This window comes from Camelina sativa, chromosome 14 (genome assembly GCF_000633955.1).
Source record: "Camelina sativa cultivar DH55 chromosome 14, Cs, whole genome shotgun sequence".
NCBI lineage: Eukaryota > Viridiplantae > Streptophyta > Magnoliopsida > Brassicales > Brassicaceae > Camelina > Camelina sativa.
Window position 1 is genome coordinate 6,700,744 of NC_025698.1, and position 15,421 is coordinate 6,716,164.

Here is a 15,421-nt window from a genome sequence, read left to right on the forward strand (position 1 = left end):
ACGTGACATGTGATTTCATTCCAAGTTCTCAACATTATGAGGCTTGTTGCGTATTCAAAACAACTCCTTTATTGGCCAATTCCTTCGTTGATAAAACTTATAATACAACAAAGCTTGATGAGTCACATAAATCGAAGATCAAAGACTTTTTTTTTATATATAAATATTAAACAAATGTGGAGTCACGTTACGAAGTTCGTTGATTGTCACAACTTAACAATGACCTATTAGAATATTCAAAACACTTAGTATATTATACAGATTACGACATTGTTTCTTCACCTTTAGTTAATAATCAGAAGTTGAACTCACGCTAGATATATAACTCTTTTTGAATCATCTCTTAGTTATAACTGATCAAACTCGTTAAGTCAACATGTATCAAAAATTTCAGATCTCCGGCGAAGTTATCAGGACTCTGGGTTCGAAGATGAAGATTCTGCTAACTGTCATCATTAGTGGCTTACTAATTTGGTCTATAATGTTGTTATCATCCTCAACCAACTTCAACAGCCAGCTTCTTGTTGCTACATCCAACGGTAAATAAAACCCATCCATCTCTTTCTTTTTGTGTACGTAAACTAGAGAGAATTACCCTTTTTGACTTTATAGTTCTTGTTAACAGATTCAAAGGAATCCGAAACACCGAGGGATAAGCTGATCGGAGGGCTTTTAACCGCAGATTTCGATGAAGGTTCTTGCCAGAGTAGGTATCAACAATCTTTGTTGTACCGCAAGCCTTCACCGTACAAGCCTTCTGAGTACCTCATCTCTAAGCTTAGAAACTACGAGAAGCTTCACAAGCGTTGCGGTCCAGGCACAGATGCTTACAAGAAAGCAACAGAGATTCTTGGTCATGATGATGAGAATTATGCAAACAAATCTGTTGGTGAGTGCAGATACATCGTGTGGGTTGCGGTTTACGGTCTTGGGAACAGAATACTTACTCTTGCCTCTGTCTTCCTCTACGCTATGTTGACTGAGAGAGTCGTTCTTGTTGATCAAAGCAAAGATATAAGTGATCTCTTCTGCGAGCCGTTTCCAGGTACCTCATGGTTGCTTCCTCTTGAATTCCCATTGATGAAACAGATCAACGGCTACAACATGAGATACTCTCGTTGTTACGGAACAATGTTGAACAATCATGCCATCAACTCGACTTTAATCCCTCCGCATCTGTATCTTCACATTCTTCATGATTCAAGGGACAATGACAAGATGTTCTTCTGCCAAAAGGATCAGTCTTTAGTCGACCAAGTCCCTTGGTTGATTGTCAAAGCCAATGTCTACTTTGTTCCTTCTCTGTGGTTGAATCCAACTTTCCAAACCGAACTAATGAAGATGTTCCCGCAGAAAGAAGCTGTCTTTCACCATCTGGCTAGGTATCTTTTTCACCCCACGAACCAAGTTTGGGGCTTGATCACAAGATCCTACAATGCTTACTTATCAAGAGCAGACGAGACTCTCGGGATTCAAGTACGGATCTTCAGTGATCGACCTGGATACTTCCAACATGTTATGGATCAGGTTGTCTCTTGTGTACAAAGAGAGAAACTCTTACCTGAGGCAGCTGCACAAGAAGAGCCAAAAGTCAATATATCGAAAAGACAGAAACTTAAGGCTGTTCTTGTCACATCTTTGTATCCAGAGTACTCTGACAACTTAAAGAACATGTATTGGGAAAGACCGACTTCAACAGGAGAGATAATTGAAGTTTATCAGCCAAGTGGAGAAAGGGTTCAACAAACAGACAAGAAGCTTCACGACCAAAAGGCTCTCGCCGAGATGTATCTTCTAAGTCTAACTGATAACGTTGTCACAAGCGCAAGGTCTACATTTGGATATGTTGCTCATAGTCTTGGAGGGTTAAAGCCATGGTTACTCTATCAGCCAACAGGTCCAACAGCTCCTAATCCACCGTGTATTCGATCCACGTCGATGGACCCTTGTCACCTTACTCCTCCGTCTCATGGATGTGAAGCCGATTGGGGAACAGACTCAGGGAAGGTAGTTCCTTTTGTAAGGCATTGTGAGGATCGTGGGAACGATGGGCTTAAGTTATTTGATGAGTTATAGATATTAGTTACCATAGCTGCTTCTATTGGATTGTGAGTTACTTAAACAGAGAATCTTTTGATGAATTCTTCTGATTGTATGTAATGTAACAATCAAAGTTTTTATCTTTCTTTTTAGAGTCGTCAATAATTATATTATACACAAATAAAAAAGGAATTATGTTTGAATGCTTAATGGAATATCTTAACACTTTACAGTTTACAGTTACATCCTCTGTATTAATATGTTAATTCACAGAAACAATTTTAAGAACATTTACATTTACTTACGAATCAAGGCTCTGTCGTTTACATCCTCGTGAGGTTTTCTGGGTGTCAGCCACCTTTGAAAATCCTCTGTTTCAGAGCTTCTGATATCTCGTCCTTCTTGGTGATTTTATCGTGCTTACCTGAATCCCTGCATCATGTAGTGTTGTGTATTAGGAATCAAAATCTTCTCACATTCAAAAGTGTAAGAATCAAAAACATCATTTACCAAATGTTAAAACATAGAACTGGTTAATTCTCTAGGGGGAGATGCTCTGCGATGAGCAAAGTTTCTACTTTTATGGTTCCTCTGTTCTCAAGCTCCATAGGAAACGGCGAAACGCAGCGGTCCCATCTTGGTCCTTTTATTATCCCCGAAGAAGAAGTGCATTGACATGAACAGAGAGCTCATATCCTCATTTACGGTGATGCAGAACTAAATGTCTTCAACTGATAAAGAACTCTATTCTTAATACCTGTAACCGTTTTTTTTGGATAGAGTTTTATGGTTTATGGTGTTGGAGCTTTTTTGGATTGCATTACAGTCTCCAAAGATTCCCTTCTCTGTGGGCTGTTGTATCTATACAGCCAAAAAACTATGTATAACGGTTGAAGAAAAAACCATCTCTTATTTTCTTATCCTACTTGTCACGCCGGTCCTTGGGGAGTAAATCAGCCTTCCTCAATCTGAACCTGAATCTCATGCCTACATTAAGAACACATCAGAGTCAGGACTACTATCACAACATCTGATTTGCGGTTCCTCCACTTTTAATTCAGTTGAAACGATATGCGGTCTTAAAAACTGCTGAAAAAGCATAGTAAGCGTTACCAGTATTTCTAGAGAGGAACTTCAGAAGCTCATCGATGATGATTACCTGCAGTTTTTACAGAAATATTCAAATGAACTAATCTTTTTTTAGGAATTTAGTTTCTTCTACAAATATTATCTCATAGCTGAGAGATCCGCCCACTGTCACGCTTTTCCTTAACAAATTTGCATCCATATGAGAGAACTAAGGTGGTAATGTTCGATTCCAGCGTGAGGGTTTTTTAAGGAGTTCTACTAGACTATTTAGAATAAGAAAAAAGTGAAAAAAACTTACAGGAAACGAAAGATACAGAACGGCAGTCCACTAGGCCCAGGACAAAGGTGTGACCGATATAAAGAAGTGAACATGAGAATGAAAAGAAGAAAACAGGTACGCCAGTTTTTGTACAAGGTTGTCGGAGGAGGAGAAACTCACAGAAAATAAGACTGTCAGTGGATGAACATATAATATTAGCATGTGCAGAAGCATCGTCAGGATAATTGAACCAACAAGCCATAAATTACTCCTTGGGGTTATAACCCTGCAATCACATAGCTTTTTTACTTAAAGTTGCCTAATCCAATGTTTGTTCGTGGATGACACTCCACAACTTATAGTCTATACAATGGGATTATATTGTGTAGCATAGTTAAGAATCCCTAATGCAGTACATTATATGATGCTAGCGAATCATAACAGAAATAAGTCGATAACAAGGAAAGAAGGAAAGAAAGAATAAGCTACGCTCACAGAAGGGATTGATTTTCGCTGAGGTTATTTAGAGCATTAAACATCTCGACAACAACAAGTACTGTCATAGCCACAGTAGATGGATGCCGATCCTCAAATATGCTGCAGGGATAAGTTGTCTCTCTAAGTTCACACGTTTCAAAGTTCATCTGAAATGAGATCATTCATTCTATAAGAGATAATAACGTTGGATATGAATCGTTCGATCAGCAACTTTGAGAAACAACTTCGAAAATGTGGAGGTTGACACACATGAATGATGAAATAATCTGAAAGATCTAGCTGGAGATAAACCTAACCAGTTCACTGTAAGTCAGTTTGGGACCACCATCAGAGTAAATAAACCACCATATAAAGCCAGCAACAGTTGCCAGGCCAACATAAACTGTAAAGAAAGAAAAACAAATCAGGCAGATAGGTCGCCCAGATGATTAAGATAAGTAACAGAGCCAAAAAATTTAACTTACCTCCGATAACCAAATAGCGGAAGAATAACCACCCAGTGACCACTGCTTCACCAACCTAGAATTCAACAACCGTCAGAACAATAATGAAGAAAAAAGGTCTGAGTAGTGGAAAGAAAGGCACACTACAAGCAGACAATTGAGAAGTTCTAAATTTCTTCTTCGTGTTAAATGACAAAGCCTACGCACCATCATCACTAAAATCCATAATATTTGTAACGGCCAAAGAGAGATGAAAAGCATCATAAAACCGCTACCTTTCGAGGTTTTGCCTTCACAACATCGGAATCTTGTTTGTTAAAGCCAATGGCAGTGGCAGACAATCCAAAGAAGTTGAACCTACAATTGTTTTCCATAACAATCATAGACGTAGAAAAGCTTAATAACAGTAAAGGACTATCACAAAGTGATGCAATTGGACTGACGAAATAAAGACTACAGAAGCTACTTCCACGCCAAACAAACTCACAGGTGCCAGGGTATCAGGGATTCCCAGTACAGCTGCAACAAATTTACAGACCACTTCCCCTATATTTGAAGAGATCATGTATCTAATGAATTGCTTCGTGTTATTATATATAGCCCTTGCTTCTGCAACAGCCTATCAAGAAGCGATAATTTATATCAGACTGGGGAGAAGGGTGGTCAACTAAGATTTGCATAATTTAATAGATGTGATATATGAATATCTGAAGTGTATGCCAGAATCAAGCACAAAGGTAAAACTCTAAGAAAAACATAAGGAAGCAAACATACCGCGACAATTGAAGCAAAATTATCATCAGCCAAAACCATATCCGAAGCACTCTAGAAATCAAAGCAATGTGAGAAAAATTATGTTAAACGCAGCATGGAAATATGAACCCTTGGTAAGCCAGTTTATTGAAAAAAAGGAACAGTCCAGTATTAGTAGCTTAACTAGTCTGCAGTCGCATTGCATTGTATCACTACTATAGCACAAGCAATAACCAGAAACTTATTCACTATATTTTCGTTTCAATTGCAATAACCATAAAACTCTATCGCTTAGACCTTTTAGATATAAGCTCTCTTCATAAATTTTTGGATCATCTTCAACGAAGTATCTTGGCCATTATTCTAGCATAGTGAACTATAAACACGGAAGCTTCAGTTGGCTCAATCTTCTTTTCCGACATCTCTTGCATGAGTGTGACCGCCTTATGTACAGACCCATTCCTAAAACAACAAGCTATTAGTGCTGTGTAAGGCATAGCATCAGGCTTCAATCCACTATCTATCATTTCAACAAAGATCCTTTCCGCCTTTTGAAGATCCTGAATCTTGCACTGCTGATCAATCAAAACCGTGTAGTAGACAACGTCTGGTTAACATTAGAGGCTTCCATTTCCATCTTCACATCCACCTCTGAAATGCTATTGAGTAAAACTGTGTATGTTACCACATCAGGTTTAACATTTTTCCTCTTCATGTCTTGAAAAAGAGCATTGGCTTGCTTCAGCTCATTTAACCGGCAATAGGTGTTAATCATGTTTGTGTAAGTGAACAAATCAGGGATAATCTCTTTAGTAACTAATATTTTAAAAAACTGCCGGGCTTTTCTCACATTATTAACTCGACACCAAGCACCAATTAACCTTCCATACATGCTCTTTTCAGGTTCGACTCCAAGTTCCCACATTCTATCCAGTAAGTCTTGAGCTTTGCTGATATAATCCTTCTGGGCGCAAAGACTAGTGAATAGAGTAAAATACACACTCTTGGGAAGAGGGAATTCTAATGTAATGAATCTTTCATAGGCCTGATCAAGCCAGCCAGCTTCAACATAACCTTTTACCATACTTACATCGTTTTCCCGAGATCGATGTTCCAAACTCTTATAGAAAGCTTCAGCCTTGTCTATTCTACCAGCAGCAAAGAAGCCTTCAATGACCATGCTGTGTGTAACGGAAGTGGGGTTTACACCACGATCTTCCATCCGTTTTAGAGTTTCACATGCCTTTTCTGCAAGGTCATTCCTAGCTAATCCACCGGCAAGTACATTATATATAATAATATCAGGTGTTTTACCTGTTGACTCTATTTCAGTCATCAAATGAGAGGCCTCAGAACATTTACCTTGTAGACAGCAACCACCTATCAAAGTCGTGTAGTTGATGACGTCAGGAGCTATTCCTTTACCCGTCATTTCTCGAAACAACTCAATAGCTTCTTCTACTTTGCCAAGCTTTCCCAAAGCATCAAATGCGACATTGTAGCAAACCCTATCAAGAGAGATGTTCATCTCTCTAAACTTTTCAAACCAAAAACAAGCTTCAGAGAACTTTCCCATCTGACAAATGCACTGAAGGACTGAGCTTACAATCACACGATTTATTCTTACATTTTTCTCCATCATTTTACAAAAAACATCCAAAGCTTTAGGTATATTCATATTCTTGCGATGTCCCTCAATTATAGCAGAGTAAACATAGACATGCGGATCAATCCCAAGTTCCTCCATGTCAAGAACAACTTTTTCAGCATCTTCTATATTCATCTCTTTACACAAACCACGGACCACTCTGTGATATGAAATTCCAAGATCACTCTTATCCACCAGAATATTTGCTTCCCTCAGTAGTTGGAGTAGAAGATAAGCTATACCTGACATCTTATTTAAACAGAGTCCTTCGATGAAAGTTATATAAAACAGGCAAGGCTTCCTCGTCTCAGAGTCAAAGAGTCTTCTAAGAAACTTCTCTAGTCCTTTTATATCCTCGTTTCTATGCAAAGCTTGAACCATAAGCACATAACTATGCGCATCCGCATCCAAACCCAGCCGCTCTATTTGCAAGAAACTAGCCATCGCCATACTGTTTTTTCCAGAAGCAATCATACGGTTCATCATCAAATTCAATGCCTTTATATCTGGACCACATCCTAAGGGACTAGCCTGGAAAAATATATCGATAGCTTCGTCAAACATCTCAAGATTAGCGTAGGCTTTGCACTGGAGAGGCTGCTCAACAACAGCAATGACTTTTCTCCCTCCTCTTCTGCTTCTCCAATGGCGTTAAACAAATCCATGACAGTGAAACCGCGTCCCTCATCTCCTTTTCTAATGAGTTCCACAAAAAAAGGATCCAACTTCTGATCCAAACCACAACCACAGACGATTCTGATCACAGCTGCATAAGCTTGGAGACTAGGCAGAGACCCATTTCCTTCAATTCGTTTAAGAAACGACAAAGCAAGAAAAGGATCATCTTTCATAGTATTTAAAACCCGAAGAACCTCAATTTCATTCAACTCCAACACATCACAATCAAAGTTACCTTCTTTCACTTGCTCTGAGTGTGAGATTGAAGGGTTCGTCCGGTCAAGTGCTGCAGGAACCACGTAGAATCGCGAAGAGGGTGCTTTACGAATCAATCCTCTCACAAGCGAGAGTAACGGAATCAGAAAAACCCGCATTAGACGTTTCCCGATCCTGTGGCAGCCGGAAAAGTACAACTGGCGGTTTTTTCACCGACGACGATTGAGGTTTTAACATGATAGTGTATATTAACCAAAACCGAACCGATTCCAAATCTTTTTTAAAAAATCAAATCAAATCGAAATAAGTTAAACCGGTGGTGCCACTAAATTGTACCGGGTTCAAGATCAAGATTGTACGGCCAAAGAAGCAGGCAGGTCACTTCACTTCCAGATCCAGTCCCACACCCTATGACAGATCAGAGTGCATTATCAAAGAGACAAGACGCTTCACCATCAATGTTGTCTCCAGCCATACTATGAATAATGAAAGTACTAAGATTTTTTAACAAAAATAATCACATTCAAGCCTTTGAAATCACTTGAAGATGAGGCTCATGATAATCAATTTCTTACTATTTTGGTCATTGATGTTACTATCATTCTTCAGCATCTTCAACCACCAGTTTCATAATGCTACAACCAATGGTAACATCATTCATCTTTTTTGGTCTTGTTTATTCAAGAAATGCTCCTTTGACTTAAGTATACTTCATGTTCCTGTAATAGGTTCCGGAAAACCGAGGGATAAACTGTTAGGAGGGCTGCCTACTGAAGAGCTTGAGTAGACATCAGTCTTCCTTTTATCGCAAGCCTTCGCCATACAAACCATCCAAATATCTTGTCTCTAAGCTTAGAAGCTATGAGATGCTTCACAAGCGTTGCGGTCCAGGCACAAAAGCTTACAAGAAAGCAATAGAGAATCTTGGTCGTCATAATGGTGATGAGAATTATTCAAGCAAATCTGTTGGTGAATGCAGATACATTGTGTGGATTGCTGTTTACGGGCTTGGAAACAGAATACTTACTCTTGCCTCTGTCTTCCTCTACGCTCTCTTGACTGAGAGAGTCATGCTTGTTGACCAACGCAAGGACATAAGTGATCTCTTCTGTGAGCCTTTTCCTGGTACTTCCTGGCTACTCCCTCTGGATTTCCCACTCACAGATCAGCTAGATAGCTTCAACAAGGAAGATTCGCGTTGTTATGGGACAATGTTGAAGAGTCATGCCATTAACTCCACTACGATAGAAAGCATCATCCCCTCGTACCTTTGTTTCTATCTTATTCACGATTACGAGGACCATGATAAGATGTTCTTTTGTGAAAGAGATCAAAGTCTCATCAGGCAAGTCCCCTGGTTGGTCTTCAACACAAACCTTTACTTCATTCCATCTTTATGGTTGATCCCTAGCTTCCAAACCGAACTAAGCAAGCTATTCCCACAGAAAGAAACCGTCTTTCACCATCTGGCTCGCTATCTAATTCACCCCACAAACCAGGTTTGGGGTATGATCACAAGATCCTCTAATGCTTATTTATCAAGAGCAGACGAGAGACTCGGGATTCAAGTACGAGTGTTTAGCAAGCCCGCTGGATATTTCCAGCACGTCATGAGCCAAATCCTAGCTTGTACACAAAGAGAGAAACTGTTACCTGAAGTGTTTGCTTCAGAACCACTAGGTATCACTAATACATCAAGAAGCCCAAAACACAAAGCTGTTCTTGTCACATCTCTTTACCCAGAGTACTCGGAGAAACTAAGGAGTATGTACTGGGAAGGTCCGAGTTCAACAGGAGAGATGATACAAGTTTACCAACCAAGCCAAGAAATGTATCAGCAAACAGACAAGAAGCTTCACGACCAAAAGGCACTCGCTGAGATATATCTTCTAAGTTTAATGGACTACATTGTCACGAGCGACTCATCTACGTTCGGATACGTTGCTCAAGGTCTTGGAGGATTAAAGGCATGGATACTCTACAAGCCAAAGAACCACACAACTCCTGATCCACCATGTGTTCGAGCCGTGTCAATGGAGCCATGTTTCCTTAGAGCTCCACTCTATGGTTGTCAAGCTAAGAAAGTGAAGACCACCCCTTTTGTTAAGTATTGTGAGGATCGGATCACAGGCCTTAAGCTAGTTGATCCCGCAGATCACGGGACTCTCTGACGGACAGACCTTCACGGAGTATTTTGAATTCGATTCATTTCAGATGCCTTTAAAAACTTAGCATCCTCACCAAAGTTTCTTTTTAATTTATTAATTTTTGTTTTATGGTAGCTACTTTATAATAATTTTAACCTTTGCTGTATTAATTATCATCTACTTATGTTTTAATTTTGTATTTTTATTCAACACAAATTTGCATATTTTATTCCATAAATATAAAGTTAATAATTGAGAGTATGTCACTATTTTGAAAACAGTTACTTACAAAAAGTACTATGGAAACATATTATTGAATCATAAATTGTGAGATTCTCTTTCAAAACAGTTTTAGTATTATTAAAATTTGTTTATTTTTTTCTCAAATTAAGATTTGTTTAAGAAAAAATAAGAATAACTAAACATAATATATGGCATGTAATAAACTTATATGATTAGAGGTTTTCAATTTCTCACTAAGAAATATCTTTTTGTAGTATTTAAGATATATATTAGGAAGATAATTAGAAGCAAACCTTATCTATTAGTTTTCATTTCCTTCACCTCTTGATAGTCTCATAACATATTTCATTTCCATCTCTTTCATCCTCAAACCATAATCAGTATTAACATCATACATGCAACAAAGTGGAAAACAGGAAGAAAACATCTCAATCAGGATCTCTCCGGTATGAAGTTAACGATAACAATCACCACGTGCTTAGTAGTTAGCTTGGTGCTACTACTATCATCCTCCAACATCTTCAACCGCCACAAGTCTGATTTTACATTCACTGCAGGTAACAAGACCATTCATCTTTTTTATGGGTTAATTTACTTCAGCAGAAACAAAAATCTCACTCATCTTTTCTTTCTGTCAACTTCTTAAAAAAAGGTTTTAAACAACCGAGTGATGATAAACTGCTGGGAGGGCTTCTTGCCACAGAGTTTGATGAGAAATCTTGCTTGAGTAGGTATCATCAGCCGTCTTTGCGCAGACCTTCACCATACAAACCATCGAAATACCTTGTTGCTAAGCTTAGAAGTTACGAGATACTTCACAAGCATTGCGGTCCTGGCACAAAGGCTTACAAGAGAGCTACAGAGCAGCTTGGTCACAACGATGTAAGAAGCTTTGGTGATCATGAATGTCGTTATGTAGTGTGGATGCCTATGTTTGGGCTGGAAAACAGAATGCTTTCTCTGGTCTCTGTCTTCCTCTATGCTCTCTTGACAGAGAGAGTCGTGCTCGTTGACCAACTGAATGATATTCCTGACCTCTTCTGCGAGCCTTTTCCAGAAACTTCCTGGCTACTTCCTCTAGATTTTCCATTGACGAATCAGTTAGATAGCTTCAACCGGAAACACTCGCGTTGTTACGGAACAATGTTGAAGAATCATGCCATTAACTCAACCACAATACCGTCACATCTTTATCTTGACATTTTCCATGACTCCAGGGATCATGATAAAATGTTCTTCTGTGAAGGAGATCAAGCATTCCTTGGCAAAGTCCCTTGGCTTGTCGTCAAATCCAACCTTTACTTTGTTCCATCTCTATGGTTGATCCCAAGTTTCCAAGACGAACTCATTAAGCTATTCCCACAGAAAGATACCGTCTTTCATCATTTGGCTCGGTATCTTTTTCACCCAACAAACCAAGTTTGGGGTATGATCACTAGGTCATACAATGCTTACTTATCTAGAGCAGACGAGAGACTTGGGATTCAAATACGAGTCTTTAGCAAACCCGCTGGATATTTCCAGCACGTGATGGATCAGATCCTATCCTGTACACAAAGAGAGAAACTTCTGCCTGAATTGGCCACACCAGAATCACAAGTCACTAACAACACATCATCAACAAGCACAAAGCTTAAAGCTGTGCTGGTAACATCTCTGCATCCAGAGTACTCTGATAAACTACAGAACATGTTTTTGGAAAGACCAAATTGGTCAGGAGAGATCATTGAAGTTTATCAGCCAAGTGGAGAAAAGGTTCAACAAACAGACAAGAAGGTTCATGACCAAAAGGCGCTTGCCGAAATCTACCTCCTAAGCTTAACTGATAAACTTGTCACGAGCACAAGGTCTACCTTTGGATACGTAGCTCAAGGTCTAGGAGGATTAAAGCCATGGATACTCTACGAACCAAGGAACCGCATAGCTCCTGATCCACCATGTGTTAGGGCCATGTCGATGGAGCCTTGTTTTCTTAGAGCTCCTCTCCATGGTTGTCAAGCCAAGACAATCAAAATCTCCCCTTTTGTTAGGTATTGTGAGGATTGGACCACTGGCCTTAAGCTAGTTGATGTCTCAGATGAATTTTGATAGTAACGCTTCGCTCGCTTCATCTTCTTTTGTTATGTTCATCCATTGGCTTTGGCTTTGTATCTTGTACACAAAGAGAGAAACTGATACCTGAATTTAGATATCACAACAAACTAACATATCAAGAACACCTAAACTTAAAGCTGTTTCTCGTCACATCTCTGAATCTACCCAGAAGATTTATAGGGTTTTTTCGTAGAGAATTTGTAACTGTTACTCTCCATCTTCCGTCGTTGCCCTAAATTTATGTAACTTCAGCTACGCAACAATGGTGAGATGGTATCTTACATCGCCGTATTTCGATTTCTCTCTGATCTCGGTGAGATTGCCGACTAATTAGTTTCACTGACGCGACGACGATTTGCAAAATCAGTGAGTCAGATCGCGAGTCACTTCTCGCTATTTTCCCACAACTAGAGAGATGAGCACGTGACTAGCACACGTTAATTCAGTATCCTCCATCCTACTTTATTTCTAAATAATTGCAAATAAGCCCCTAATCTATTGATTAGCTTTTATATTTTCCACAAACTTAAATTAATTTAATATTGTACCCAATTCTCGGTGTGAATGATTATCTTTATGTACGTAATTTGAGAGAGAGTTTTTAAGGCTATGATTTTATGATATGATCTGAAAATCATATCCACTCTTCAATGGTGAAACATTTGAATGAATATAGTCTGTCATTGTGAATGCATGGCCCAGCCTTAAAACTATATTTGTATGAATATATATTTAACATCTTCTTTAATCTTTCCCATAATTATTAGTATACAATAAAACTTTAAACAAAATAAATAACATAATTACTAAGCAACAAAATTATATATGATGACGATGCATCTTTTATTTGTCTTACTAGGGAAAGGTAAAAACAATATTTGATGACAGTTCATGTTACATGCAGCCGCCTTAATATATCATTGAGTCGTTTACGTCTTTTATGGTTATAAACTTGAGAGATTCGCCTGCATGCAGATCCTTGCTCAGTCTAATCTTTTTTAGCCCTACGTCGTTGATAGGCTTGTATAGTCTTGGATGATCAGCATCCACAAACTCATCCGGTGCTTCGAGATCACTATCCACTGGTCCTAATAGGAATGAGGATATAGAAATCCTTACTTTTGCGTCTATGCATTTCACTCTGTGCTTCACATTGCACAACCTCCCATTGCTCCAAATCTGTCAGAGAAAAAAACCAACAAGACTTGTGTTTAATTTCATGGGTTTATTAGATTCAACGTAACACATTTTTGAAGTACTCACCGTAGCCATGTCACCAAGGTTGACAAGAAGCGTGTTCGGCAACGTGCTTACGGGGACAAAAGATCCTGAATAGTTTTCCATGACTTCAAACCCACCAACATCCTCATCACCTTGGAGAATGGTCAAGAAACCAGGATCTGTGTGTAAAGACACACCAAGTCTTCCAACTGTTTCCGGTTTAAAATGATATTTGTTCATCCGAAACTGACTCGGCCATCCTCTAAAGAAATGTGGATCCTTTACTCCGTAACTCTCCCCTAATCTCCTTGCTAGATCCCTTGCAAGACCATCAATAGCTTTTCCATACGTAAGCATAATCTCCCTGAAACAACCAAAATATAAAACTCAAAGTTCCATCACAATAACTTTGGGTGGCCTTTTGATCTAACCGGCCGGACCAAATGTGCAATCAATAACAACGATATATATAAATGAAAAGGTGAACAGGAGAAACCTTTGATCCGTAGAGGCATCAAGTTGGTCACAAAAGTGATTGACAGCTTGAGGAGATGCCATGTCAAAAAGACCANCTTTTATTTGTCTTACTAGGGAAAGGTAAAAACAATATTTGATGACAGTTCATGTTACATGCAGCCGCCTTAATATATCATTGAGTCGTTTACGTCTTTTATGGTTATAAACTTGAGAGATTCGCCTGCATGCAGATCCTTGCTCAGTCTAATCTTTTTTAGCCCTACGTCGTTGATAGGCTTGTATAGTCTTGGATGATCAGCATCCACAAACTCATCCGGTGCTTCGAGATCACTATCCACTGGTCCTAATAGGAATGAGGATATAGAAATCCTTACTTTTGCGTCTATGCATTTCACTCTGTGCTTCACATTGCACAACCTCCCATTGCTCCAAATCTGTCAGAGAAAAAAACCAACAAGACTTGTGTTTAATTTCATGGGTTTATTAGATTCAACGTAACACATTTTTGAAGTACTCACCGTAGCCATGTCACCAAGGTTGACAAGAAGCGTGTTCGGCAACGTGCTTACGGGGACAAAAGATCCTGAATAGTTTTCCATGACTTCAAACCCACCAACATCCTCATCACCTTGGAGAATGGTCAAGAAACCAGGATCTGTGTGTAAAGACACACCAAGTCTTCCAACTGTTTCCGGTTTAAAATGATATTTGTTCATCCGAAACTGACTCGGCCATCCTCTAAAGAAATGTGGATCCTTTACTCCGTAACTCTCCCCTAATCTCCTTGCTAGATCCCTTGCAAGACCATCAATAGCTTTTCCATACGTAAGCATAATCTCCCTGAAACAACCAAAATATAAAACTCAAAGTTCCATCACAATAACTTTGGGTGGCCTTTTGATCTAACCGGCCGGACCAAATGTGCAATCAATAACAACGATATATATAAATGAAAAGGTGAACAGGAGAAACCTTTGATCCGTAGAGGCATCAAGTTGGTCACAAAAGTGATTGACAGCTTGAGGAGATGCCATGTCAAAAAGACCAAATGATTCATACAACGGATTCGAATCACTTCGAGGCTTGTAACCGGTTCCTAGTATCACATCGATGTTTCGTCTTTTCACCTCACATGGAAGTTCATGGAGATCTCTAACATTCTTCTTCATCTCAGCCATCAAAGACAGTGGAACTCCATGGTTTGTCACCATGAAACATCCCCATTCCTCACTTGCTTCACGGATTTTCTGATTCAAACACTTATCAGAAACATATTTCAAGTCTATAACTGGAATGATGACTCCACTGAAATCCGCCATTGATTATGGTCTTTTCTCCGAGATCTTCTTGGTACGAAGGAAGTTGAAAAGTAGGATGTTGGTACTTTCAAACACAACCTTTGTCCAATGTTATAAAGAAGACCATCCTACGAGAGAATGACGCAACTAATGATGTAATTAGACAAAAACGTTCTCTCTCTCTCATAATTGATCAAATTGATCATCGGTACCATATTTCAACAAATTAAGACATTTGAACGAAGAGGAAGAAACAACTATATGAAAAACCTAATATATATATATATATATATATATATATATATATATATATATAT

The 15,421-nt window shown here is 38.9% G+C and overlaps 5 protein-coding genes and 1 pseudogene across 8 annotated transcripts; 3 read left to right on the forward strand and 3 right to left on the reverse strand.

Annotated features, from left to right (window-relative positions):
- Positions 377-2,268, forward strand: LOC104740070 (fucosyltransferase 6). The gene is made up of 2 exons (XM_010460583.2): positions 377-539; positions 626-2,268. Exons 1-2 carry the CDS (start codon positions 377-379, stop codon positions 2,074-2,076), a joined length of 1,614 nt encoding a protein of 537 aa, XP_010458885.1. The 3' UTR covers positions 2,077-2,268.
- Positions 2,222-5,142, reverse strand: LOC104740069 (calcium-transporting ATPase 3, endoplasmic reticulum-type-like). The gene is made up of 11 exons (XM_019235446.1): positions 5,104-5,142; positions 4,817-4,848; positions 4,605-4,686; positions 4,351-4,405; positions 4,183-4,268; positions 3,884-4,032; positions 3,569-3,674; positions 3,428-3,457; positions 3,154-3,199; positions 2,551-3,027; positions 2,222-2,472 (listed from the first exon to the last, which is right to left on the reverse strand). The coding sequence occupies exons 1-10, from the start codon at positions 5,140-5,142 to the stop codon at positions 2,963-2,965; spliced, it is 690 nt and encodes a 229-aa protein (XP_019090991.1). The 3' UTR covers positions 2,222-2,472; positions 2,551-2,962.
- Positions 4,701-7,850, reverse strand: LOC104740068 (annotated as a pseudogene).
- On the forward strand, positions 8,118-9,967 carry LOC104740071 (probable fucosyltransferase 8). Its single transcript, XM_010460584.2, is given in 3 exon segments — positions 8,118-8,271; positions 8,353-8,401; positions 8,403-9,967. Coding segments are annotated over 3 exon segments (1,542 nt in total). The 5' UTR covers positions 8,118-8,171; the 3' UTR covers positions 9,796-9,967.
- On the forward strand, positions 10,327-12,520 carry LOC104740073 (probable fucosyltransferase 9). Its single transcript, XM_010460585.2, has 2 exons — positions 10,327-10,586; positions 10,676-12,520. The coding sequence occupies exons 1-2, from the start codon at positions 10,463-10,465 to the stop codon at positions 12,100-12,102; spliced, it is 1,551 nt and encodes a 516-aa protein (XP_010458887.1). The 5' UTR covers positions 10,327-10,462; the 3' UTR covers positions 12,103-12,520.
- LOC104740074 (2-oxoglutarate-dependent dioxygenase DAO) lies at positions 12,867-15,329 on the reverse strand. Of its 4 annotated transcripts, none has more exons than XM_010460591.2 (4): positions 14,841-15,329; positions 13,826-13,887; positions 13,423-13,693; positions 12,867-13,287 (listed from the first exon to the last, which is right to left on the reverse strand). In XM_010460591.2, the coding sequence occupies exons 1-4, from the start codon at positions 15,123-15,125 to the stop codon at positions 13,018-13,020; spliced, it is 888 nt and encodes a 295-aa protein (XP_010458893.1). In that variant the 5' UTR covers positions 15,126-15,329; the 3' UTR covers positions 12,867-13,017. The 4 variants fall into 4 exon arrangements, with proteins under 4 accessions (XP_010458893.1, XP_010458889.1, XP_010458892.1 ...); XM_010460587.2 differs by having other exon boundaries at positions 13,372-13,693; XM_010460590.2 differs by lacking the exons at positions 12,867-13,287; positions 13,423-13,693; positions 13,826-13,887 and adding exons at positions 13,920-14,240; positions 14,376-14,646 and having other exon boundaries at positions 14,779-15,329.

What these genes read in the sequence shown, in the direction of transcription:
- LOC104740070 (XM_010460583.2), top strand. Translation starts at nt 377, where the DNA reads ATGTATCAAAAATTTCAGATCTCCGGCGAAGTTATCAGGACTCTGGGT. An exon ending in TCTTGTTGCTACATCCAACG is followed by an intron (nt 540 to 625) that starts GTAAATAAAACC and finishes TCTTGTTAACAG; the next exon opens with ATTCAAAGGAATCCGAAACA.
- LOC104740069 (XM_019235446.1), bottom strand. Translation starts at nt 5,142, where the DNA reads ATGGTTTTGGCTGATGATAATTTTGCTTCAATTGTCGCG. An exon ending in TGAAGGCAAAACCTCGAAAG is followed by an intron (nt 4,406 to 4,604) that starts GTAGCGGTTTTA and finishes GTTGAATTCTAG; the next exon opens with GTTGGTGAAGCAGTGGTCAC. An exon ending in TTCTGTATCTTTCGTTTCCT is followed by an intron (nt 3,200 to 3,427) that starts GTAAGTTTTTTT and finishes TAAAAACTGCAG; the next exon opens with GTAATCATCATCGATGAGCT.
- LOC104740073 (XM_010460585.2), top strand. Translation starts at nt 10,463, where the DNA reads ATGAAGTTAACGATAACAATCACCACGTGCTTAGTAGTTAGCTTGGTG. An exon ending in TGCAGGTAACAAGACCATTC is followed by an intron (nt 10,587 to 10,675) that starts ATCTTTTTTATG and finishes AAGGTTTTAAAC; the next exon opens with AACCGAGTGATGATAAACTG.
- LOC104740074 (XM_010460587.2), bottom strand. Translation starts at nt 15,125, where the DNA reads ATGGCGGATTTCAGTGGAGTCATCATTCCAGTTATAGACTTGAAATAT. An exon ending in AATCATTTGGTCTTTTTGAC is followed by an intron (nt 13,888 to 14,840) that starts ATGGCATCTCCT and finishes GGTCTTTTTGAC; the next exon opens with ATGGCATCTCCTCAAGCTGT. An exon ending in GATGCCTCTACGGATCAAAG is followed by an intron (nt 13,694 to 13,825) that starts GTTTCTCCTGTT and finishes TGGTTGTTTCAG; the next exon opens with GGAGATTATGCTTACGTATG.